Source organism: Gigantopelta aegis, chromosome 2, assembly GCF_016097555.1.
Source record: "Gigantopelta aegis isolate Gae_Host chromosome 2, Gae_host_genome, whole genome shotgun sequence".
Lineage (NCBI taxonomy): Eukaryota > Metazoa > Mollusca > Gastropoda > Neomphalida > Peltospiridae > Gigantopelta > Gigantopelta aegis.
In genome coordinates this window covers 39,456,247-39,482,552 of record NC_054700.1, presented here as the reverse complement: position 1 = coordinate 39,482,552, position 26,306 = coordinate 39,456,247, and the positions used below count along the sequence as shown (strand labels likewise).

Genomic DNA, 26,306 nt, shown 5'->3' with positions numbered 1-26,306 from the left:
ATATGTAATTACAATCGTTAAAAAGTCTCTGTTAGTCGATAACATCTTAAAAATTGCAGCAAACTCAGGAATGTCCCTTTAACATTGATGTCGTTAAACAAAACAAACTAACTTTACCCATTCCAAACGAAAGAATATTTATTTGAATTTGTCGATTTTAACACACTTAAAATTAAGAAGTGAAAACGTTCATTGTCTACTTTAGTATATTTTATTTAAAAATATATACATGATCAATGTGTTACTAGTAAACAAACTAAACTTTGAAAATTCTACTAACACTTTATAAAATATTAATTCTGAAATAGGAAGGTACGATTGTTGATACTACGTTGTCAAGATCAATCCGGTTTTAGCGAAAGACTCTGGTACCGTATCTTCAACCGAACGTTCTCCGTACAGCGCAAGATTTCTCATTTTAAGTTTTTGAGATGAGCCCTACAATTTCAAATCTGCAAACGCACGTGTTAACTGAACCTGACAACAGGCTGTCGTTTGTGCTTTGCCGAGCAATGGAGGCACAGACGACGAATCGAGCGTATACTTTTGACGATCTCCGTTCATAGCGAACACACACGAGTTTTTTAAAAGTGCATTTGAGCTTGTATTTCATATTTGTACATGATGTTATAATATGGTAACCAGAGACTGTAACTTTAACACCTGCCCTGGACAAAGAGCCTAGATAACTGAAATGTGTACCCATACCAAGATAGCGTGTTTGTCCGTTAAGTGAATATATGCACGAAATTGAATAAATTAATGAATGAGTGAGTGAATGAATGAATGAATGAATTAAATCATTTACAAATATAATGAATTGAATAAATTTATTTATTCATTCATTCAAGTACACGATTGTGATTAAATTTTGTTTTATCAATCAATGTGTCAAAAACGCCTCTTTGACTTTGTCTTTGGTCTTTGATGTTTACAAGTCTCAGCGAGTGTTCCTTTGAATCCTGCTAATGTCTACGTAATATCCTTGTTGGTGGCACATAATGGTATCCAACGTCCACAACTAATATATTATGTTGTTGCTAAGACGTTGAAGTATTCTCGCTGAATGTTCTCCCCTGATTATATTATAGCGACTTGACAGAAATGTGTTGTACGTTGAATAACAGTATTGTCTGATTTGCCTGCATATCTAATTGGGTAAATGTAATGAGTTTCCTTTGAAGACCACGTGTCAGAATTATCAAATGATTGAAATCCAATAACCAATGGATAATATATCAGTATGCTTTAGCAGAGTCGTTGAACAACAACAACAACAACAACAACAAAAACACCCCAAAAACCCGTTTCACTTGCAATTGAATATCCACTTGCTATTCTATAAATACAAGAAAGTCCCTTGAAATTGTTGCATTATGGGGGGGGGGGGGGGGGGGGGGGGAGAAAGAAAAGAAATGAAAGAAAAAAATCCCCCAACCCCATCCCCCCTCCCGTCCCGGAGTTGGTCATTTCATTTCAACTTATTTTCGTGCTTATATCCAATAAAGGTTCAAGCACGCTGTACTGGGCACACACCTCATCTATCTGGGCTGTCGGTCCAGGACAGTAGGTTAGTTGTTAGTTGATTAGTGGTTAGTAAGAGAGAAGAGGGTGTAGTGACCTTACACCTACTCATTGAGCCCTTAAGAACTCACTCTGGGTGGGAGCCGGTACCGGGCTGCGAACCGAAATTCTCTTTGGTCGGTTCTCTATCAGTAGCCCGAAAGTCATTGGTATAAGTCCCAATAATAACTTCCAGTCCGAACAACAAATCAGTTTTGTACTATATTATCACAGCCGTACCTGGTTTAAAACAACTGTATCAAAACCAACAATAACAAAGACTTTAAGGCACAGTAATATGTTTTATAACAAAAAGGTCCTTTTTAAAGGGGCAACTGCCTTCCTATTCCTTCCAAGAACGGCCCTAGTTGTTCCATGTTGTAACACACTTTTTCACAGCCAGTTGTTAAAACATATACTCCAACAGAAGCTATCCCTAATAACAACAGGGAACATATAATACATATGTACTCTGTTTTAAATCTGCGCCTGTTTGTGTTACGAGTTCAGCCACCTAACGTTTCGCTAACGTTCGCGAACTATTTGACTAGTTCCCGACGTGATCATTTGGTTTACCGTGAAACGCATTATAAACCAGTCTAGCGGACGTTTTTTCTGCTCGTTTTGGTTGAATTCGTTTGACTGAATTAGCGTTCTTGCACAATGAGGTGTCTTGAACTCTGATCCAGACGGCGTAAAATGAGTGAAGAAATATTTGTTGGGATACCATCTTGTTTCCACTTGCAAGCTCATAAGGAGTAGCAGGTAAATAGAAATCATATTCCTTTAGCGATAGTGTGATATGTCTGATGTTCAGCGTTTTTGCCAGTATTCCCGTAATGTGCGCGTCCTCTATGTTCACGTAGGGCATGTGTTCGGAGACGGCCAGGATCTTCATTGCGGTGTGAGTGGACATAAAATAAATGTTGCCCTTCACGTGCGGTGGATACACATCTATAGGATATGCTTCCTTAGATACCCTCGTCTTTCCTTCCCTTTCCACTGTCCCTGAGAAAGAGTATGGCCCATATACGAGATTGTTCCAGTTACGGGAGTTTGTTAATGTTACGAACTTAGGAATATTTATATACGTATCCTCATCAACTTTCATGACGTATTTGGCGGTGGGGCAGAACTCTTTGATCCACTTGAATCCCATCAAGACCTTTTGCGTCAGATTGAAATAGCTGTCCTCAAATTCTGCTAATATCATGTCTCCTCTTTCTTCTGCCTCTTTGCTGACAGCGATGTTCAAGGAATCGTTTTTACTAAGACCTAACACGAACAATACTTTAATGGAAAAGTGTTCTTTTGACCCTGGCCATGTACCCAGGGTAGAGACACTGCCCCAGGTATCACGGATACATTCTCGTTGTGACGTCATGTTATGCATTGATATCACCAGAACAATAAGCTGGGGGTTTTCATCAGTTGCACATGCTCTTGCAGATTGTTTGAAAAAACAGTAATCCAAAGGAGAAACACGCGTTGGTCTTGGCTTAAAATACCACTGGTCCTTTAGAATTTTTTCGTCTCCGTAGAACGTGAATTTGCTCAAGGCCTTTGGAATGGGCAGTGCTGATAAATTTATTATTGGGTTGCTATGAGACCATTTGATTTTACAGGCGTAGAACGGCTTATCTCTGTGTGGTGGCTTAGATTTTAATGAGTAGTAAAAAGTAATACTAATATACATAAACACCAATAACAGAAGAATATATAAAAAATGCCTTTTCATTTTCCTGGGTCTTTTTTTGTGTGTGTCAGTCGTAAAACATCTGAAAAAGATTGAAAAACAAAATACATATGTAAAACATAAAACAAATGTAAGTTAAAGAATTAAAGTAAAATACATATTAATATTAAAATATAAAAACAAAATATACTGAGAGGCATAAATAACGCAGTGTGTAATTCAGTGAATATTTTATTATAGAAATGTCATAGCATATATATGAAGCATGTACAGTAGCGGATCCAGGGGGGTCCAGGGGAAACGTGATTATATTAACTGTTCTGTCTAAAAGGAGAGATCAGTTATCACATTTTGACACCCCCCCCCCCCCCCTTTCAGAAATCCTGCATTCGCGCCTGATGTGGACATTTTTAACAACTGTAACTGAAACAGGTTTTTTGTTCAAATTGGGGGGCAGGGGGGAGAGGTAATGCAATAAAATGCGTTTGAAGCAAATAACTTGGAATTACAAATTGAAAATCGTTTTGCACGTGTGCTGCCTACACTCGTCTCCCTATAAAAGCAACCGATGTTTTTGTTTATTATTATTATTATTTGTTATTTTGTGGGGGGTTTTCGGGGGGGGGGGTTGGGGGGGGGATTCTTCAATATGCCACGATATGTAATTGATATAAAAAAAAATATTGTTTTGTTACAAACGGATTTTATTCAATTTTTTGGAGGGGATCGGGGTAAAAAAATTAAAATTAATATATAATAAAATTATAACTATCGCTAAATTTAGGGGGCGGGCCCCTGCCCCCCCCCCCCCCCCCCCCTTAGATCCGCCTCTGACTACTAATACTAATACTACTACTACTAATAATAATATTAATAACTTTCTTAAAGGAAGAACTTTACACAATTAGTATAAAGCTGCATTCGTGGGTACATTTTTATTATTTAATAATTTGGTAGGCCCCCTATAACATGCTTTTCTAAGTCACACAAAACATTTTTTTTTTTTTACACTGAGAAGCGGGATACCATTTCATTTGCTTGTTTTAAAAATATATATTAAAAAAAAAAACCCATGGATGGCAACATCTGTACAAAGGCCACTTACGATAAACATTGATAGCGATAACAAAAGAGTTTATTAAAACTGTAGGTGTGTTTTTATTTTGCATTAGTATATGATGCTTTAATATCGTCAAGACTGCAGCTTTATTTCGTCAATCTTTATTTTTCAGATTCATTACAATGGACAGACACTGCTTTAAGAAAATGAAAAGGAATAGTTTCAATATTTTTTCGTTTATCGTCATTATGTCTATAAGCGTTACATTTTTCTTGACATTAAACTTAGGGTCATTGCATAGGCGAACGCCTGTAAAGGTTTGCAGAAACAAATCGTGGCATAGCACACCGATGGTAAAAACTTTTCAGCACTGCCCATTCCCGGTGCGTTTTATGAATCCACGTTTTACGGAGATAAAACTATTCTAAAGAACCGGTGGTATTTTAAGCCAAGACCAATACGAGTTTCCCCTTTAGATTACTGTTTTTTCAAACATTCTGCACGAGCATGTACAACCAACAAAATACATCAGCTGGTTATTCTAGTGATGTCATTACATCACATGACGTCACAACGACAAGACATTCGTGACACTTGGGGTAGTGTTTCCACCCTGGGTACATGGCCTGGGACAACAGAACAATTTTCCATTAAATTATTGTTCGTCTTGGGTGCTAGTAAGACTGAATCCTTGAACATCGCGGTCGCCATAGAAGCAGTGGAAAAGGGAGACTTGTCAAGATCAATCCGGTTTTAGCGAAAGACTCTAGTACCGTATCTTCAACCGAACGTTCTTCGTACAGCGCAAGATTTCTCATTTTAAGTTTTTGAGATGAGCCCTACAATTTCAAATCTGCAAACGCACGTGTTAACTGAAACTGACAACAGGCTGTCGTTTGTGCTTTGCCGAGCAATGGAGGCACAGACGACGAATCGAGCGTATACTTTTGACGATCTCCGTTCATAGCGAACACACACGAGTTTTTTAAAAGTGCATTTGAGCTTGTATTTCATATTTGTACATGATGTTTTAATATGGTAACCAGAGACTGTAACTTTAACACCTGCCCTGGACAAAGAGCCTAGATAACTGACATGTGTACCCATACCAAGATAGCATGTTTGTCCGTTAAGTGAATATATGCACGAAATTGAATAAATGAATGAGTGAATGAATGAATGAATTAATTAATTAAATCATTTACAAATATAATGAATTGAATGAATTTATTTATTCATTCATTCAAGTACACGATTGTGATTAAATTTTGTTTTATCAATCAATGTGTCAAAAACGCCTCTTTGACTTTGTCTTTGGTCTTTGATGTTTACAAGTCTCAGCGAGTGTTCCTTTGAATCCTGCTAATGTCTACGTAATATCCTCGTTGGTGGCACATAATGGTATCCAACGTCCACAACTAATATATTATGTTGTTGCTAGGACGTTGAAGTATTCTCGCTGAATGTTCTCCCCTGATTATATTATAGCGACTTGACAGAAATGTGTTGTACGTTGAATAACAGTATTGTCTGATTTGCCTGCATATCTAATGGGCAAAATGTAATGAGTTTCCTTTGAAGACCACGTGTCAGAATTATCAAATGACTGAAATCCAATAACCAATGGATAATATATCAGTATGCTTTAGCAGAGTCGTTGAACAACAACAACAACAACAACAACAACAACAAAACAAAAAAACCGTTTTACTTGCAATTGAATATCCACTTGCTATTCTATAAATACAAGGAAGTCCCTTGAAATTGTTGCATTATGGGGGTGGGGGGGGGGGGGGGGGAAAAAAAAAAAGAAAGAAAAGAAATGAAGGAAAAAAATCCCCCAACCCCATCCCCCCTCCCGTCCCGGAGTTGGTCATTTCATTTCAACTTATTTTCGTGCTTATATCCAATAAAGGTTCAAGCACGCTGTACTGGGCACACACCTCATCTATCTGGGCTGTCGGTCCAGGACAGTAGGTTAGTTGTTAGTTGATTAGTGGTTAGTAAGAGAGAAGAGGGTGTAGTGACCTTACACCTACTCATTGAGCCCTTAAGAACTCACTCTGGGTGGGAGCCGGTACCGGGCTGCGAACCGAAATTCTCTTTGGTCGGTTCTCTATCAGTAGCCCGAAAGTCATTGGTATAAGTCCCAATAATAACTTCCAGTCCGAACAACAAATCAGTTTTGTACTATATTATCACAGCCGTACCTGGTTTAAAACAACTGTATCAAAACCAACAATAACAAAGACTTTAAGGCACAGTAATATGTTTTATAACAAAAAGGTCCTTTTTAAAGGGGCAACTGCCTTCCTATTCCTTCCAAGAACGGCCCTAGTTGTTCCATGTTGTAACACACTTTTTCACAGCCAGTTGTTAAAACATATACTCCAACAGAAGCTATCCCTAATAACAACAGGGAACATATAATACACATGTACTCTGTTTTAAATCTGCGCCTGTTTGTGTTACGAGTTCAGCCACCTAACGTTTCGCTAACGTTCGCGAACTATTTGACTAGTTCCCGACGTGATCATTTGGTTTACCGTGAAACGCATTATAAACCAGTCTAGCGGACGTTTTTTCTGCTCGTTTTGGTTGAATTCGTTTGACTGAATTAGCGTTCTTGCACAATGAGGGGTCTTGAACTCTGATCCAGACGGCGTAAAATGAGTGAAGAAATATCTGTTGGGATACCATCTTGTTTTCACTTGCAAGCTCACAAGGAGTAGCAGGTAAATATAAATCATATTCCTTTAGCGCCAGTGTGATATGTCTGATGTTCAGCGTTTTTGCCAGTATTCCCGTAATGTGCGTGTCCTCTATGTTCACGTAGGGCATGTGTTCGGAGACGGCCAGTATCTTCATTGCGGTGTGAGTGGACATAAAATAAATGTTGCCCTTCACGTGCGGTGGATACACATCTATAGGATATGCTTCCTTAGATACCCTCGTCTTTCCTTCCCTTTCCACTGTCCCTGAGAAAGAGTATGGCCCATATACGAGATTGTTCCAGTTACGGGAGTTTGTTAATGTTACGAACTTAGGAATATTTATATACGTATCCTCGTCAACTTTCATGACGTATTTGGCGGTGGGGCAGAACTCTTTGATCCACTTGAATCCCATCAAGACCTTTTGCGTCAGATTGAAATAGCTGTCCTCAAATTCTGCTAATATCATGTCTCCTCTTTCTTCTGCCTCTTTGCTGACAGCGATGTTCAAGGAATCGTTTTTACTAAGACCTAACACGAACAATACTCTAATGGAAAAGTGTTCTTTTGACCCTGGCCATGTACCCAGGGTAGAGACACTGCCCCAGGTATCACGGATACATTCTCGTTGTGACGTCATGTTATGCATTGATATCACCAGAACAATAAGCTGGGGGTTTTCATCAGTTGCACATGCTCTTGCAGATTGTTTGAAAAAACAGTAATCCAAAGGAGAAACACGCGTTGGTCTTGGCTTAAAATACCACTGGTCCTTTAGAATTTGTTCGTCTCCGTAGAACGTGAATTTGGAAAAGGCCTTTGGAATGGGCAATGCTGATAAATTTATTATTGGGTTGCTATGAGACCATTTGATTTTACAGGCGTAGAACGGCTTGTTTCTGTGTGGTGGCTTAGATTTTAATGAGTAGTAAAAAGTAATACTAATATACATAAACACCAATAACAGAAGAATATATAAAAAATGCCTTTTCATTTTCCTGGGTCTTTTTTTGTGTGTGTCAGTCGTAAAACATCTGAAAAAGATTGAAAAACAAAATACATATGTAAAACATAAAACAAATGTAAGTTAAAGAATTAAAGTAAAATACATATTAATATTAAAATATAAAAACAAAATATACTGAGAGGCATAAATAACGCAGTGTGTAATTCAGTGAATATTTTATTATAGAAATGTCATAGCATATATATGAAGCATGTACAGTAGCGGATCCAGGGGGGTCCAGGGGAAACGTGATTATATTAACTGTTCTGTCTAAAAGGAGAGATCAGTTATCACATTTGGCCCCCTTTCCCTCCCCCCTTTTCAGAAATCCTGCATTCGCGCCTGATGTGGACATTTTTAACAACTGTAACTGAAACAGGTTTTTTGTTCAAATTGGGGGGCGGGGGGGGGGGGGGGGAGAGGTAATGCACTAAAATGCGTTTGAAGCAAATAACTTGGAATTACAAATTGAAAATCGTTTTGCACGTGTGCTGCCTACACTGTTATTTTGTGGGGTGTTTTTTCGGGGGGGGGGGTGGGGGGGATTCTTCAATATGCCACGATATGTAATTGATAAAAAAAAAAATATTGTTTTGTTACAAACGGATTTTATTCAATTTTTTTCAAGTTGAACAAAATCTTCTTTCAGTTGCAAATGTTACCAATATGTCATTTGTTTGCATGATTAATAAATATGATATGACATTTCCATAAGAAAATACCACTGAAATACCCATTGCGTTATATATGCCTCTCGCGATATTACACCTAATAATAGTTACATACACTTACACATACACATATGCATGTATATATGTATTAATATATGTGTGATGTATATTTCTCTCCTTCTCTCTCTCTCTCTCTCTCTCTCTCTCTCTCTCTCTCTCTCTCTCTCTCTCTAACATATATATACACATAAACACACCCATATATATATACACACACACACACACACACACATATATATATATATATATATATATGTATGTATGTATGTATGTATGTATGTATGTATGTACGTATGTACGTATGTATGTTTATTTATTTATTTATATATAATATACACACACACACACATGCACATACACACACACACACACACACACACACACACACACACACACGTTCAGATTAGTTTCAATCAATTGACGTCACTATATGGTATATTTTATGCTCAATGTTACCACTATATCGACTTCAGTCATTTATTTATCAGTTGTCAGTCGTGGGTAATACAATCACACCAATAGTGTATAATGTGTACATGCACAATACAATACAAAAGAATCATTTATATTTAAAATAAATAATTATATCTACTTACAGATTATTCGTCGATAAAATATCACAACGTCCTATGAGACATCAACTTAAATCATAATGTGCTGGTGGGTGATGGGGAGGGGGGAGGGGGCGTGTGCTAGATACAACATTCCTTTCTTGTTTTATTTGCGGTTGTTAGGGGTTTCAGCCTCGCAAAGTAAACTATTTTCACACACAGTCAGTGTATAAAACTGAATAGCTCTTCGTGATCTTGAATGTCAATGGCGAGAGCGCGGACAGTGGTGTATAATTATTCCCGTGGTTGACAGTCGGTGTGTGAATTTTTACACATATACGAAACAAGGGGAAGGAAGGAAAGACATTTTTTATTTAAGGACGCACTCAACACATTTTATTTACGGTTATATGGCGTCGGACATATAGTTAATGACCACACAGATATTGAAAAAATGAAACCCGCTGTCGCCTCTTCTTGGGCTACTCTTTTCGATTAGCAGCAAAGGATCTTTCATATACACCATCCCACAGACAGGATTGTACATTGCACAGCCTTTGTTACACCAGTTGTGGAGCACTGGCTGGAACGAGATATAGCTCCTGGGCCCACCGACGGGAATCGATCCTACATCGATCGCGCATCAGGCGAGTGCTGTATCACTGAGCTACGTCCCGCCCCTTTCACAAAACAAGGATCACACAGCAAAAGCATGGACTTGTGAGGAAAGGAAAGGAATGTTTGCTTAATGACATCTGAGTAGTTTTAAATATGGGAAGAAAAAGGAAGGACGCACTCAACACATTTTATTTAAGGTTATATATGGTTAATGACCACACAGATATTAAAAAAAAGAAACCCGCTGTCGCCACTTTTTGATTAGCAGTAAGTGAACTTTTATATGCACCATCCCACAGACAAGATAGTACATACCACGGCTTTTGTTATACCAGTTGTGGAGCACTGGCTGGAACGAGAAATAGCCTGATGGGCCCTAAACTATGGGTATTTGATATCTAACTTATGGCTGTTTCAACACATGGCCGAACAAAAGAGAAAGACGGGAAATCCGTTTCCGACACATACGCTAATCCTAGTTATTTCTCGCCCCAACCAGTGCCGCGCGACTGGTATTTAAACGGCCATGACATGTGCTGTCCTGTTTGTGGGAAAGTACATATAAATGACCCCTTACCGTTAAATGAAAAAATATATATCAGTTTTTCTCAAAAATCTTCATGTCAAAAAGTATCATGTTTGACACCTAATAGCCGATGATTAATGAACTAATGTACTCTAGTGGTGTTGTATAAACAAACCTTTAACTTTAACCTACCACTATACACTTTCCCATAGACAGAACATTATTTTACCACGGCCTTTGATATGCCAGTCGTGGGGCAGTGGTTGGGGCGTGGAGTGATGGGGTGGGTACCTGAGTCCGTTTAGGGCGATCGATCCTGCGACCAATCACACTTTAGGTGAACACTATACCACTATATCATTGAGGCATTCCGCCTCATAAAGACCAGAGCGTAAAAAAAAAAAATACAATATAGAAAGTATATTTTGAAATAAAACGTACATAGGGGCGAAACGTATCCAAGTGTTAAAGCGCTCGCCTGATGCGCGGTCGGTGTAGGATCGTTCCCGATGGTGTGCCCATTGGGTTATTTCTCATTCCAGCCAGTATACCACAACTAGTATATCATAGGTCGTGGTATGTGCTATCCTGTCAGGGGGGGGGGGGAGGTATATAAAAAATCGCTTACTACTAAGGGAAAAATGTTTCGGATTTCCTCTTCAAGACTATATGTCAGATTTGCCAAATGTTTGACATCCATTAGCTGATGATAAATAAATGTGCTCTATTTGTGTCGTTATATAATTATGAAAAGACGTGTGTGTGTGTGTGTGTGTGTGTGTGTGTGTGTGTGTGTGTGTGTGTGTGTGTGTGTGTGTGTGTGTGTGTATTATAGTATCACATATTGTATCATTCAAAAAACGTTAAAAAGTGTTATTATTTTATTGTAAGCTTTCTTCTTAACCAGTGTCTGGGGCGGGTAAAAGCTCAGTCGCTAGATCGCTTGGCTGAGGCGCTTGAGATCGAAGGATCGTATCCCTTCGGTGGATCTATTTTCTGATTGGTTATTTGGGATCTTTCAATCCCAATCAGTGCCCCACGACTGGTATATGAAAGGCTGTGGTAAATGATGTCCTGTCACTGGAAACGTACATATAAAAGATCCCTTGCTACTAATGAAAAACATTTAGCGGGTTTCCTCTAAAACCTATATAGCAGAATTACCAAAAGTTTGACATCCAATAAATAGCCGATGATTAAAAAAGCATTGTGTTTAACGAGCTGTGAAATAATTTGTTGATATGCTATTTCTAAATGTTCTACGGCTGTTGATCTATGGGGCACCTGTTGACATATGGGACACGTGTTGATCTATGGGGTTATACATACAAATGGTGTCCATACTGAGAGCTTGAGGACATAATCAAGATGTGGAATGTGACTCAATCTCAGTTTGGTGTTTTAATACAACTTTTATTCATATATTTCTATGGTCGTGTTACAATTTAGCCTATCCCTGTCCATGATAAACAGAGGCAGTTCGTAAACAAGACCCAGGAGTTATTGGTGACATAAATTTTTACAACACACGTTTACACACGCAGGCACGCACGCACACAGAAACACACACACACACACACACACACACACACACACACACACACATTTAATAGTTTTTGTTTATGTATAAAATGTTTCGAATAAAGTAATAGCAAATCAAAATCTGTGGTTTATTCTTGTATTCACCTTGACACCAAATAGGATTAGATATAAGCTCACAGTAGTCACACTATTGTGTACGTATGAACAAGATGGGGTCAACCATTCCTAAAATGAAGACTTGTACATTTCCTAAATAAATTAATGAGAGTTTCCTTTACCTTACCACAAAATGTACAAAGATTAAATTGTCTTTTGTAAAAAGCTATTTGTGGTAGGAATTCGGTTTCTTATTCTAAACTGAAAAAATCTCAGTTTTGTGACTTGGCTAGTATTAAAAGAGTCTTAAAGGGACATTCCTGAGTTTGCTGCATTGTAAGATGTTTTCGACTAATAAAACATTTCTACGATTAAACTTACATATTAAATATATTTTGTGGTTTATAATATCAGTTTCTGTATAGTCAATGTGTTTCTGGTCGTCTTAATATTTGTAAGAAGCTCAAACTGGATTTTTTCTTCAAATAATTTCGTACGTACCAAAAATTATATTTTTGAAGAAAAAAGAAAGAAATTTAACCTAGTATAAATATCAGAACGATCAAAAATACGTTTAATATATAGCCACTACTATTTTATGCAGAAAAATATATTTGATATGTAATTACAGTCGTTAAAAAGTCTGTTAGTCGATAACATCTTAAAAAGTGTAGCAAACTCAGGAAAGTCCCTTTAAGAACAGTCTGGAAAACTTTTTTTTTTTTAATTCAACATCTCTCTCTCTCTCAGAAAGTGAAGTAACAGGCACATTTTTGAGGTGTATTGTGGACAAAAGTTGTTATTGTAAGTCTATCTCTGGGTATGTGCATGTTATAATACATTTGATTGGACCGTCATCAAGAGGACTTTTTTTAAAATTAACTTAGGTTACACTGCCTTTGACTGAACAACACAAAGAGCAAGGAAGTGAGTTTACTCTGGATATGTTTCATGTTACCATAAATGTGATTGGACAGATCAACACAAGGAAGGGTCTATAACTTTCGCCCACGTTCTGTAAAATGTTTGCTTAAATATCTCCTGAGATACCATTTTATTCCCAGTTGCTAATTCACACGGGGTAGCAGCTGAATGTAAATTGTACAATTCCCCCGGTATTCCAGCGTGTCTGACGTCGAGTATTTTAGCCAGTATTCCAGTGATATACGCGTCCTCCATGTTCACGTAGGGCATGTATTCGGAGACGGCCAGGATCTCCATGGCAACAGTGGCGGACATGCAGTACATGTTCCCCTTCACGTGTGGAGGGTACACAGCTATAGGATAGGCTTCCTCCGATACCATCGACTTTCCATCTCTCTCTACCGGTGCGGAAGGAAAGTATGGCCCATATATGAGATTGTTCCAATCACGGGAGTTGATTAATGCTACAAACTGAGGAATATTTATATAAGTATCCTCGTCAACTTTCATGACGTGTTTAACAATGGGGCAGAACTCTTTGATCCACTTGAAGCCCATCAAGACCTTAGTTGCCAGATTGTAGTAATTGTCATCAACGTCTACCATGATCAAGTCTCCCTTTTCCACTGCTTCTATGGCGACCGCGATGTTCAAGGATTCAGTCTTACTAGCACCCAAGACGAACAATAATTTAATGGAAAATTGTTCTGTTGTCCCAGGCCATGTACCCAGGGTGGAAACACTACCCCAAGTGTCACGAATGGCTTGTCGTTGTGACGTCATGTGATGTAATGACATCACTAGAATAACCAGCTGATGTATTTTGTTGGTTGTACATGCTCGTGCAGAATGTTTGAAAAAACAGTAATTTAAAGGGGAAACTCGTATTGGTCTTGGCTTAAAATACCACCGGTTCTTTAGAATAGTTTTATCTCCGTAAAACGTGGATTCATAAAACACACCGGGAATGGGCAGTGCTGAAAAGTTTACCATCGGTGTGCTATGCCACGATTTGTTTCTGCAAACCTTTACAGGCGTTCGCCTATGCAATGACCCTAAGTTTAATGTCAAGAAAAATGTAACGCTTATAGACATAATGACGATAAACAAAAAAATATTGAAACTATTCCTTTTCATTTTCTTAAAGCAGTGTCTGTCCATTGTAATGAATCTGAAAAATAAAGATTGACGAAATAAAGCTGCAGTCTTGACGATATTAAAGCATCATATACTAATGCAAAATAAAAACACACCTACAGTTTTAATAAACTCTTTTGTTTATCAATGTTTATCGTAAGTGGCCTTTGTAAAGATGTTGCCATCCATGGTGGGTTTTTTTAATATATATTTTTAAAACAAGCAAATGAAATGGTATCCCGCTTCTCAGTGTAAAAAAAAAAAAAAAATGTTTTGTGTGACTTAGAAAAGCATGTTATAGGGGGCCTACCAAATTATTAAATAATAAAAATGTACCCAAGAATGCAGCTTTATACTAATTGTGTAAAGTTCTTCCTTTAAGAAAGTTATTAATATTATTATTATTAGTAGTAGTATTAGTATTAGTAGTCAGAGGCGGATCTAAGGTGGGGGGAGGGGCAGGGGCCCGCCCCCTAAATTTAGCGATAGTTATAATTTTATTATATATTAATTTTAATTTTTTTACCCCGATCCCCTCCAAACATCCCCCAAAGTTCCCTTGGCATTCCACGTCATGTCAATCCCCCCCCCCCCCCATGGATTTCCTGGATCCGCCACTGGTAGTAGTAGTAGTAGTGGTGGTAGTTGTAGTGGTAGTGGTGGTAGTAGTAGTAGTAGTATGGTGGTAGTGATCGTCGCTATGTATATAACCACTTTTATTTATGTTAAGAGACAAAGATGACGACGTCCAATGAAGTTGTATTTATGGAATTCATGCTTGCGAAGTGCGGCATCGGGAAAGTACAAAGAAGTGACGGCAGTGCATATCAAAAGAGAAGAAGCGACCAGAACCTGTTAAAATGGCCTTGTGTATTATATTATAAATTGCCCCCGCCCCCATTTTAGGGAAGGGGGGGGGGAGGGGGGTTGAAGGATTGTTTTGTTTGGGGAATTGGTGGGGTTTTTTTGTGTGTATGTCTATTTTTTTCATACCAAAATATAAATAAAACAAAAGTGCTCGTAGGTGATGGCCAGGCCACCAATGCCATACCATCCAATGGAAAAAACCCCGGTCGAATCGATCACTCCGTGACGTACAAGATAAGGGGTCATCCATTTAGTACGTACGCACAATTTTCCGATTCCCCCCCCCCCCCCCCCCCCCCGTACGCATGCGTACGCCAGTGCCCATATCCCCCCCCCCCCCCCCCCTTGCGTACATACGCAAAAGATCGTCAGTCAGTACCAGTAAATGTAGACAATGCCACCGTCGATGTCATCATGGTATACTATAATTAATGAATACTGCTCATTGTACAAATGTATTAAACAACGTTTGACGACGAATAAAATGTTTCTAAATGTATTATAAACCGGAACGTCTGCTCTGTTTTAATTACAAAAAAATTCAAATCATGTTTAATGATTTAATCACAAAACTATAAAACTGGAACTAACTCGGAACTATAAACCTAAAAGTCGGAACTTAGTACCAGTAGGTACAACTTTTTGGGGCACATGACAACAAAATATTGATAAACAATAGGACTGCCTAGATCAATGAGAAAATTTGTAGTGTTATTCATCCAATGCCTCCCAAGGTACACCAAGGGCCTCAAAAATATTTCTGTAGATCGGCGGTGCAAATACAGGCTCTGCTTCCTCAATTAAGACTGTGTCGCCGTTGAGGTGTTCAGGATCATCATGAATGGCCTCATAGGCATCCGGCCCTTCATCCATTGTTTCAACCGTACAACCGTACAGGCCGAATCGTCATCCTTCAGCAACTTCCATTCGGCCGCGGCAAGTTCCTGAACCTCGCCCGCCTTCTTGGTTGGGTTTGAGTAAAAGTTTTACACGTGCGTATATACCACGAAGGTTTCACGCACGCCTGTCACGGGCTTAATCTCTGACTTTCGCCAGTGACTAAGTCCGGGCCAGGAGGGGGGAGGGGTACGTTTGAGGTGGGCGGAATTTGGAATAAAAAATTTAGTGGTCGGTCAAAGACCTAAGTCCTAAAATCCTAACGACATTCTACACTTCTACACATGTCCGGACTAAGAATTTAAAACCAAACGTTTTTGACTGCTCGGCCTAAAAGGTTTTAAGGTGATTTGAGCAATTGATCGGGCACCCAAGTAAAGTGCGTTGGACTATTTATAAAAAAATAAACATAAGAATTTTGAGCCGCGGCCGAAATTTTTTAAAGTCCAACTAAGCCCAAAAAAAGAAAAAGGAGGTTGGCGTCTACTTTGGCGAGCCTGAAGATTCCCGGAGTAGAGGCAGGAGATGTTGGCGTCGTAGCAAAGTACGCACTACAGCACCGTAGTCGGGGCCACAGACCGCCCGGATCATCTTGTGGATGTTCTTGTTGTCCAACTTGGCCGGAAGTATGACTTGGCGGTAGGTCTTGTCCCTCTGGTGCGTCACGACTTGGTTGGGTTTACACATTTAATACATTTCAAAAGTTGGGAATATTTGTCATAATTATCACCACCGGAGGCCATTTTCTTGGCCATGCATGCGTGCGTCAAATGACACAAAGGTCATGCAGTGGAATGACGCAAAGGGTTAGTATAGCGAACAAAACAGGCGCCGACGATCTAGAACGTCAGTAAATAATCAAATTAACTATATATATATATTTTTTAATTTTACCCTAATAACCACCCCCCCCCCACCCCGCCGTACGCAAAATGGCTCTTACATTTTCAACCCCCACACCCCCCCCCAAAAAAAAAATGCGTACGTACTAAAAGTATGCCCCCTAACCTGAAAGTGGCTTGTCTGTGACGCTCAAGTTAACTATAAGCGCTAGGGCCGTAAATAGGTTTTCGTTGGAAAAAACCATTTAACGGGACACACCCTAGTTACGTTTATTTGTTAACCATTACGGCGTTGTTTTTCGCTATTAAACCCCATTTTTCACAAATAAAATTGCACTTTACTTACATTTTATTATTTAGAATACACATTTCCATTCACCTGAAGTGCTTTTTGGTAATCTTGATGTTTGTAAAACCACGAAATGCATTTTTTTGCATTTTTTCACAAGACGTGTTGTCGAGAAAAAACCGTTAAGCAAGCGAGGTCCAATCTATTTTTAGAGGGGATATTTCCATTTCAATGTCACAGACGTTGGTATATCATGTGACCGTTATCATTTTGGTTCGGTTTGTTTTCTCGTGCACGAATCAACATCCGATTTGTGAGATTTTTCTTCACAGTTCGTTAACATTTTCAGTAACAATAAAGTTCAGACAAGTAAGTGTCTCAATACAAAACGTTACAAACCCTTAAAACCAATAATTTTGCTACGTCTTACGATATCTGGAGAGGGATACAACCAGGACAGAACAGTTGGAACATGTCCAGGAGAGGTGAAACGAACGCACCCCAAGTCTGTGAAATTTGTCGTGACGTAGGCATTGTTGTGCTTCGAGCGACATCTACCGGTGACATCAGAATACAAACTTTCAAAATTATTTCAAGCAATTGGGACATGGGGATTCCCATGGTATTTATCGATATAAAACCTGCTTTTTCACTTCATTTGATAAAAACGTGATCTAAGTGTGTTACAGGTTTGTAGATTAACCAAATTATAATTTATTTTCGCTGGATGGAACTAGGGTGTGCGGCTTTAAATTTATTTTTAAATATTTTTTTCAGGATATGTAAAAAAAATAGAATACAAAACATTCGTGTCCCTTAGATACCATATATTTTGCAACTCGTTTAAAAACGTATCCAACTCGCTTTCGCTCGTTAGATACGTTTTCAAACAACTCGTAAGATAAATGGTATCTAACGGCCACTCATGTAGTATTCTATGTAGACTGTTTGTTGTGAAGAGTAAACAATTCGGCGGTCTAGACCCACACTTTGCGTCATCAGATTGCACTTTGCAGTGGGTGATTGATAACAAGCACCGGTTTCGGTGGTGAAGTGGCGTCTTCGGACTGGTAGGTGCTGGGTTCGCATCCCGGTACCAGTTTCCATCCAGAGCGAATTTAACGAAGCAATGTAGGGTAGATCTGTGTAAAATGTTTCCTACTAATAACATTTTGTATTGACTAAAATTATATAATAAATAGCAATTCGTGTTTAGAAAAAAAGATAAAAGGTGGTTTTTAACGACACCACTAGAGCACATTGATTTAATTAATCATCGACAATTGGATGTCAACCATTTGGTAATTTTGACATATTGTGTTAGAGAGGAAACCCGCTACATTAATAGCAAAGAATCTCTTATAATATTATGCAGTATCACACAGACAGGATAGCACACACCACGCCCTTTGATATACCAGTTGTCGTGCACTGGCGAGAACGACAAATAGCCCAATGAGCTCACCAACGGTGATCGATCCTACACCGACCGCGCATCCCGCGAACGCTTTACCACTGAATGAAGTTTAACCTAGAACAAACACTAGGACAATTAAAGAAAGAAATATTTTATTTAACGATGCACTCAACACATTTTATTTACGGTTATATGGCGTCAGATATATGGTTAAGGACCACACAGATATAGAGAGAGGAAACCCGCTGTCGCCACTTCATGGGCTACTCTTTTCGATTAGCAGTAAGGGTTCTTTTATATGCACCATCCCACAGACAGGGTAGTACATACCACGGCCATTGATATACCAGTTGTGGTGCATGGGCTGGAACGAGAAATAGCCCAATGGGCCCACCGACGGGGATCGATCCCAGACCGACAGCGCATCGAGCGAGCGCTTTACCACGGGGCTATGTCCCGCCCCGTAGGACAACGAGAAACACTTTTACGATACACCTTGTAACATTTTATGTAGAAAAATATATTTAATATGTAATCATGGTCTTTAAAAAGTCTGTTAGTCGGCAATATCCTAACAACAATAGAAAACTCAGGACGGTCACTTTACTTTATTACAAATAAATTTCGAAACGGCGATATCGTGGCACTTGTAACTTTGATATAGTGCCCTTGACGTGTGTAGCATATCATATATATGTCAACGTTGACCCAGAACAGTCATGACATCAATTCACGCATCGTGTTACAAAGGCGAGTCCTCTGAACAGTACTAAAGTTAAAACATTGTTTTGTTTAACGACACCACTAGAGCGCATTGATTTAAAAATCATCGGCTATTGGATGTCGAACAATCGGGAACTTGTGACTCGTAGTCTTAGAGTAAACGCGCTACAGGGTTTTTTATTCCCATTAGTAGCAATGCACTTTCCTGCAAACAGGACAGCACATACCATGTTCTTTGATATACAAGTCGTGGTGCATTGGTGGGGACGGGGAAAAACCTAATCACAGAATGGGTCCACAGAGGTAACTGGATCCTACTACGCAAGCACCTCAGGCGAGCGCTCTATCAAATAATTTATTCAAATTTACGTACTGCCGGTTTTCCCAATCTCTTGGGCGGGGTATAGCCCAGTGGTAAAGCGCTCGCTTGATGCACGGTTGGTCTGAGATCGATCCCCGTCGGTGGACCCATTTCTCGTTCCTGCCAGTGCTCCACAACTGGTGTAATAAAAGGTCATGGTATGTATTATCCTGTCTGTGGGATGGTGTATATAAAAGATCCCTTGACGCTAATCGAAAAGAGTAGCCCATGAAGTGGCGACAGCGGGTTTCCTTTCTCAATATCCGACGCCATATAACGGTAAATAAAATATGTTGAGTGCGTCGTTAAATAAAACATTTCTTTGCTTCCTGCCAAATCTCTTTTCATTTATGCAACGAATACTGGTGTTCGTTTAGTTGGGTTGGAGATTTGTTTTTCTTCTTTCTTTGTTGTCGTTGTTAGTCTATTGGTTTCTCTTTCTTTCTTTTTTAAATTCAATAATTTATAATATTCACTCGCCATCGGTTTGTACATACGCACACAAACACAGACACACACACGCACACACACATATATATATATATATATATATATATATATATATATATATATATATATATATATATATATATATATATATATATATATGCCTATACACACACACACACACACACACACAAAAGGTGGAATTTAATAAGCAGCATAATTTATATTTTAAAATAATATAAACTTATTTACTTACAGATTATTTGATGTCAAAACACCACGACGTTTCAAGCGACATTCGACTTGAGCTGCTGCGTGGCTATACAACGCATTTCTATTTTTACAATGTCAAGAACTGCCTTCTCTTAAGACGGTATTGAATCGCCCGTTTCATTATCGAATTGTATAGTTGAAAATGACTCACATTATGTGTTGATCATACAGAGTGGATTTATACTGTACAGTGCATATTGTTATCTGTAGCTTGAGGTGTCTGATACACAAAACAAAGACTAACCTGGGTTACAGGACGCCTCATACCCGATCTTGTTCAATGTCCCTGAATAATTCGTACTCGCTATATATAGACTATTCATTTGACGAAATCGCTTTGCCTTGCCGACAGTCTTGACATTTTGTAATAAAGTTAAAGTTTGTTTCGTTTAACGACACCACTAGAGTACATCGATTGATTAATCATCGGCTTTTGAATGTCAAACATTTGTTAATTTTTACATATACTCTTAGAGGAAACCCTCTAGTAGCAAGGGATCTTTTATATGCATTATCCCACAGACAGGATAGCAAATACCACGGCCTTTGATATACCAGTCGTGGTGCACTGGCTGGAACGAGAAATAGCCCAATGGGCCCACCGACGAGGATCGATCCCAAACCGACCGCGCATCAAGCGAGCGCTCTACCACTGGGCTATGCCCCGCCCAAGAGATTGGGAAAACCGGCAGTACGTAAATTTGAATAAATTATTTGATAGAGCGCTCGCCTGAGGTGCTTGCGTAGTATTATTAATCATCGGCTATTAGATGTCCAAACATTTTTACACGTACGGTAGTCATCAGAGGAAACCCACTACGTTGTACCATTAGTAGTAAGGGATCTTTTATATGCACTTTCCCACAGACAGGACAGTACAAATGACGGCCTTCTGATAGTGGGACACTGGTTCGGACGGGAAAAAAACAATCAAAGAATTGGTCCACCGAGCAAGTTCGATCCTGCGACCAAAGCACCTCAGAAGAGCGCTCTACCGACTAAGCAAGACCCCCCCCCCCCCCCCCCACGAACCCGCAAAGTACGCGGGCTACCTCTTGGTCGTATTAGACGACTCGATGGACGAATAAGGAGGGTAGAGGCTGTCATCCGGGCACGTGGCGGTATCACTCGTTGCTAACATTCTAGACTGGGGTTGTCAAGCGTTTACAATGAACGTTTTCTGACAGAAATAGTCAATTATACCTGACCGTAGAATTTCGCAGATCCATAGTTATTGTGGTTCCCATTTTTTCTCAAAAACAGTACTGTCAAATCTGTTATTAACGTAATTAAAATATTAAACATTGCCACTGGCGTAGTCAGAATTTTATATTGGGCGGCAACCAGTATTGGAGGGGCCAACCCACACTATGCATGCATGTATGTATGTATATGTGATTTTATAAATATTAATACAGCAACAAAAAACGTTTGTTTGGGGGGCATGGATGCCGTAACCCCCCTCCCCACACACACACCACCACCACCACCCCACCCCCTCGCTACGCCACTGAACATTGCCATCATCAATTGTTTTTGGTAGCCAATAGATTCATCTTTCAGATAGCATTAATTGTTCTATATTATTTCGGACTGGTTTCGAACAAAAACATTTTAGTCATGGTAAAAAAACCCGAGGGGTGCTTAATTAAGTTATATATTCATTACACATATTATAGGGGTCCTGATTGGTGAACATTTCAGGGACGCATCCTGAATATAAGCCAAATAAAGTTAAATGTCAATAGAGAATAATATTTACATTTTCTCGTTTCAGAAAAAACCCAACCCCGAACTTACATAAGTATGATTCATAAACATTTATAAATACAGTACTCTTATAACGAACCGGAAGGGAATATGCAAGTTAGTTCGTTATAGCAGTAGTTCGTTGTACACATTTCAATAAGCTGGTCCTTAATGTATAGGGACACACAACGGGACTTTACGATGCAGTAGTTCGTTCTCAGCATGTTCGTTGTAAGTGTACTTTACTGTACACTAATTTATAAATGTCTATTACAAATGTTGTATGGATGCTACTCAATAAATATGTCAGGGGCAGAATCAGAATTTATGTCAGATTGTTAGAATTTTTTTTTTACTTTTTTGAATAAGCAATTAACACATACAAGGACATCCATATTTCACTGTATTGTCAAGACGATAGTCTATCACTTTGAATGCTGACATCTTAACAGTAGGAAGGAATTCAGTTTTATATGTTTAAAATGACAAGAAATCGTTAGATATACAGTACACTTTTATTTCAAGTAGTAAAGCAAAGCACTTGCCGGTTGGTTAGTACGTCAAGCAAGGCAGTGACCTTCACTCTGTGCCAGTGTAGTTCTACAATCATATAAATCATACACAGGAGTTTCTTTTAAAAGGAACAATATATATATATATATATATATATATATATATATATATATAGTAGTCGTTTTCGAGTTGAAAGACGCTATTTTATAGAGTGCTCAACCGTGTGGGAGCCAGATATATCGTTAAAAAGTGTATGTTTTTCTCTACATGACAGGCTTGTTTCGTGAGAGAGTTGAATTATTGCTCTCACTCATCAGATGTAGATTTAATTACACCGTCAACGGAAAGCTGATGACGTAATGGACTCTGTGACGTCGAGGTTACGTCACTATGCAGGTCTATAATAGGTGATGTGTGGTATGCGCACAGAAGGTATTTGCGTCTGTGTCGACATGCTGATACGAGTTCATTCTTGGAGTTTAGTGTGCTGGTTTCAGGTTTATACATTATGAACAGTTTTTCCTTCAGGCAGAGGTTACATCTTTTGCTCGCTGGAGAGTATGATTTTGCTTTGGATAAAATTTTCCACTTAATGGTGTATGGGGTGAATCTATCCTTCAGTGTCCAAATGTACTGACTTAGCGCTGTTGCGTTCTTCTGTGTTGCGTTTTGAAAACTGCTCGTGTGCGCAGTATATCTCGTCTTAAATGTGTTCTCGGTCAAACCAACGTATGTTTCTTGCTTGTTGTTATCGAGTGTATTAACGGTAGCTTGATATATTACTCCTTTCTGCAAGCATTTGCCCTCAAGTGGACATTCAGCTCTTCGTCTACAGTTGCATTCTCTGGGGGGAACTGCGTCTTTGTCTCTGTGTTGTTGAAGTAGAGTTTTGTTATGCGCTGAAATTATTTTCCCAACATTAGGCATGCAGCTATAGCTAATTTTAACGGGTGTTTCGATTTATAATTTTGTGGAGAGGGTTGCTTTTGGGAAAGCACTCATCGAGTAATCTGAGGAACTGGTGACCTACGTTGGTTTTCACGTTGGAGCTATATGGTGGGTTGTACCAGGTGATGTTTCTATTGCGGTTGTTTCTGCGTCTGTTGTTTTTCTGCTGTTGGGGTGTATTTGAGGTTATAGTTATATCCGCTCTTGAGTAAGGCTTCCTTATATGGGCGTTTCGCTTCTTCAAAGATGCACTCATTCGAAGATATATCAGAAAGCCTTTTATTTATTGTTTTTGGTATACTGCGGATGATATTTGGAGGGTGGTTGCTCTTGTTGTGGATGTATAAAGGTGTGTTGTTTGGTTTCATATAGGGTTTGACTGAGCTCTTTTCAAGGTCTAGAGTTACGTCTAAGTAATCTACAGATTTTTTGTTGGCGACTATGGTGATCTTGAGTTTATGGTTTGCAAATATTCTGCAAATATCTTTTTTTGATTATCTCTATGGTTCTCGGTGACTCATTGAATGCAGCTAGGCCATCGTCGCGATATAGTCCTATATTGTTGCCGTATTTGGCTTGTAGTTCTGAAAGAAGAAAGAGCCCGACTATTTCGCAAATTTCTGCTCCATCGTAACTACCCATAGTTACATCAAACCGTGATTGTTTGCCTCTTTTGCACCATGCCTTGCTGTTGTTAAATAGCAGTGAATTTCTTGCTTGTAATATTATTTCCATCTCATCGCTAGAAATATCATCGAATTTGGATGCGAACTGTAGGGCTTGTTTCACGAGATTTTCTGTTATGGACGGATAAAAATCGCATATGTCGAAACATATGAAAGAATAGTTGGGATTTATTGGATATTGCTTTAAACCACTTAATCACGTCTGACGTGTTCCTCCACTGGTTTGTTCTGGTTGTGTTCAGAATCTTTCTGTTGATTCTCTCTAAGATTTTTTTGCTTATTATGCCAATTTCCGGTTTAGATGGGTTTATTAGTCTACAGGTGGGTTTATTGGAGAAGTTTGGTTTGTGGTCTTTTAACGTAATAAATGCTTCACTTTTTGCTGTTGTATCTATGCGGTCTGCTAGATTTAGTTTTTTCTGCAATGTGTTTGTCTTTAGTGGTTATCTCTTGTTCTGAGTTCTGTGGCGCTGTTTTATATGCTTTGGTTGTGTTGCTATCTAGTAGTCTGTTGTAAGTGGTGGTGTCTAGCTTGTAAAAGTTTGTGGTTTTATCGGCAGGTACGAGTAGTTTCTTGTCATGTTTTATAGTGTTTATGTCCTTAGCGAGTTTTCGCTGTAGTTGGTTGCTTGATGTGTTGTTAAATTGTAGATTTTTAGCTAGTCTTACCATTTTTTCTTCGAAGTTCTTGAGTTCTGGTATCAACTCTCTCACGAAACAAGCCTGTCATGTAGAGAAAAACATACACTTTTTAACGATATATCTGGCTCCCACACGGTTGAGCACTCTATAAAATAGCGTCTTTCAACTCGAAAACGACTACTATTACAAAGCTCCTTATATTGTTGAGCACTCTGAAAGCCGCCATGGAATGTGTAAACTTTGGATACTCTACCAAAAATATACCGATCGCGAAACCTGATGACTACAGAAAATGCTTCTTAGAAAAGACCGAGTCATTCCTAAGGAGATTAAGATGGAGATCTTTCTTCTTCCTCAATCCCGAAGTTGCAACACAACAGAAAGAAACATACGGATTTAACACCACCAAATCCCCTCCTTCTATACCAGAACTCAAGAACTTCGAAGAAAAAATGGTAAGACTAGCTAAAAATCTACAATTTAACAACACATCAAGCAACCAACTACAGCGAAAACTCGCTAAGGACATAAACCACTATAAAACATGACAAGAAACTACTCGTACCTGCCGATAAAACCACAAACTTTTACAAGCTAGACACCACCACTTACAACAGACTACTAGATAGCAACACAACCAAAGCATATAAAACAGCGCCACAGAACTCAGAACAAGAGATAACCACTAAAGACAAAACACATTGCAGAAAAACTAAATCTAGCAGACCGCATAGATACAACAGCAAAAAGTGAAGCATTTATTACGTTAAAAAGACCACAAACCAAACTTCTCCAATAAACCCACCTGTAGACTAATAAACCCATCTAAACCGGAAATTGGCATAATAAGCAAAAAAAATCTTAGAGAGAATCAACAGAAAGATTCTGAACACAACCAGAACAAACCAGTGGAGGAACACGTCAGACGTGATTAAGTGGTTTAAAGCAATATCCAATAAATCCAACTATTCTTTCATATGTTCGACATATGCGATTTTTATCCGTCCATAACAGAAAATCTCGTGAAACAAGCCCTACAGTTCGCATCCAAATTCGATGATATTTCTAGCGATGAGATGGAAATAATATTACAAGCAAGAAATTCACTGCTATTTAACAACAGCAAGGCATGGTGCAAAAGAGGCAAACAATCACGGTTTGATGTAACTATGGGTAGTTACGATGGAGCAGAAATTTGCGAAATAGTCGGGCTCTTTCTTCTTTCAGAACTACAAGCCAAATACGGCAACAATATAGGACTATATCGCGACGATGGCCTAGCTGCATTCAATGAGTCACCGAGAACCATAGAGATAATCAAAAAAGATATTTGCAGAATATTTGCAAACCATAAACTCAAGATCACCATAGTCGCCAACAAAAAATCTGTAGATTACTTAGACGTAACTCTAGACCTTGAAAAGAGCTCAGTCAAACCCTATATGAAACCAAACAACACACCTTTATACATCCACAACAAGAGCAACC

At 38.9% G+C, this 26,306-nt stretch overlaps 3 protein-coding genes across 3 annotated transcripts; all 3 read right to left on the bottom strand.

Moving 5' to 3' along the window:
• Nucleotides 1-327: 327 nt before the first annotated feature.
• Nucleotides 328-2,947, bottom strand: LOC121388474 (beta-1,3-galactosyltransferase 5-like). Its single transcript, XM_041519826.1, has 2 exons — nt 2,291-2,947; nt 328-438 (listed from the first exon to the last, which is right to left on the bottom strand). Exons 1-2 carry the CDS (start codon nt 2,945-2,947, stop codon nt 328-330), a joined length of 768 nt encoding a protein of 255 aa, XP_041375760.1.
• Nucleotides 2,948-6,578: 3,631 nt separating this feature from the next.
• LOC121378233 (beta-1,3-galactosyltransferase 5-like) lies at nt 6,579-8,089 on the bottom strand. Its single transcript, XM_041506315.1, has one exon. The coding sequence runs from the start codon at nt 8,025-8,027 to the stop codon at nt 6,837-6,839; it is 1,191 nt and encodes a 396-aa protein (XP_041362249.1). The 5' UTR covers nt 8,028-8,089; the 3' UTR covers nt 6,579-6,836.
• Nucleotides 8,090-12,811: 4,722 nt separating this feature from the next.
• Nucleotides 12,812-13,810, bottom strand: LOC121388462 (beta-1,3-galactosyltransferase 5-like). The gene has a single exon (XM_041519815.1). The coding sequence runs from the start codon at nt 13,808-13,810 to the stop codon at nt 13,082-13,084; it is 729 nt and encodes a 242-aa protein (XP_041375749.1). The 3' UTR covers nt 12,812-13,081.
• Between the last annotated feature and the right edge of the window lie 12,496 nt (nt 13,811-26,306).

What these genes read in the sequence shown, in the direction of transcription:
- LOC121388474 (XM_041519826.1), bottom strand. Translation starts at nt 2,947, where the DNA reads ATGACGTCACAACGAGAATGTATCCGTGATACCTGGGGCAGTGTCTCT. An exon ending in TTGCAAGTGGAAACAAGATG is followed by an intron (nt 439 to 2,290) that starts GTATCCCAACAA and finishes TTGAAATTGTAG; the next exon opens with GGCTCATCTCAAAAACTTAA.
- LOC121378233 (XM_041506315.1), bottom strand. Translation starts at nt 8,027, where the DNA reads ATGAAAAGGCATTTTTTATATATTCTTCTGTTATTGGTGTTTATGTAT.
- LOC121388462 (XM_041519815.1), bottom strand. Translation starts at nt 13,810, where the DNA reads ATGACGTCACAACGACAAGCCATTCGTGACACTTGGGGTAGTGTTTCC.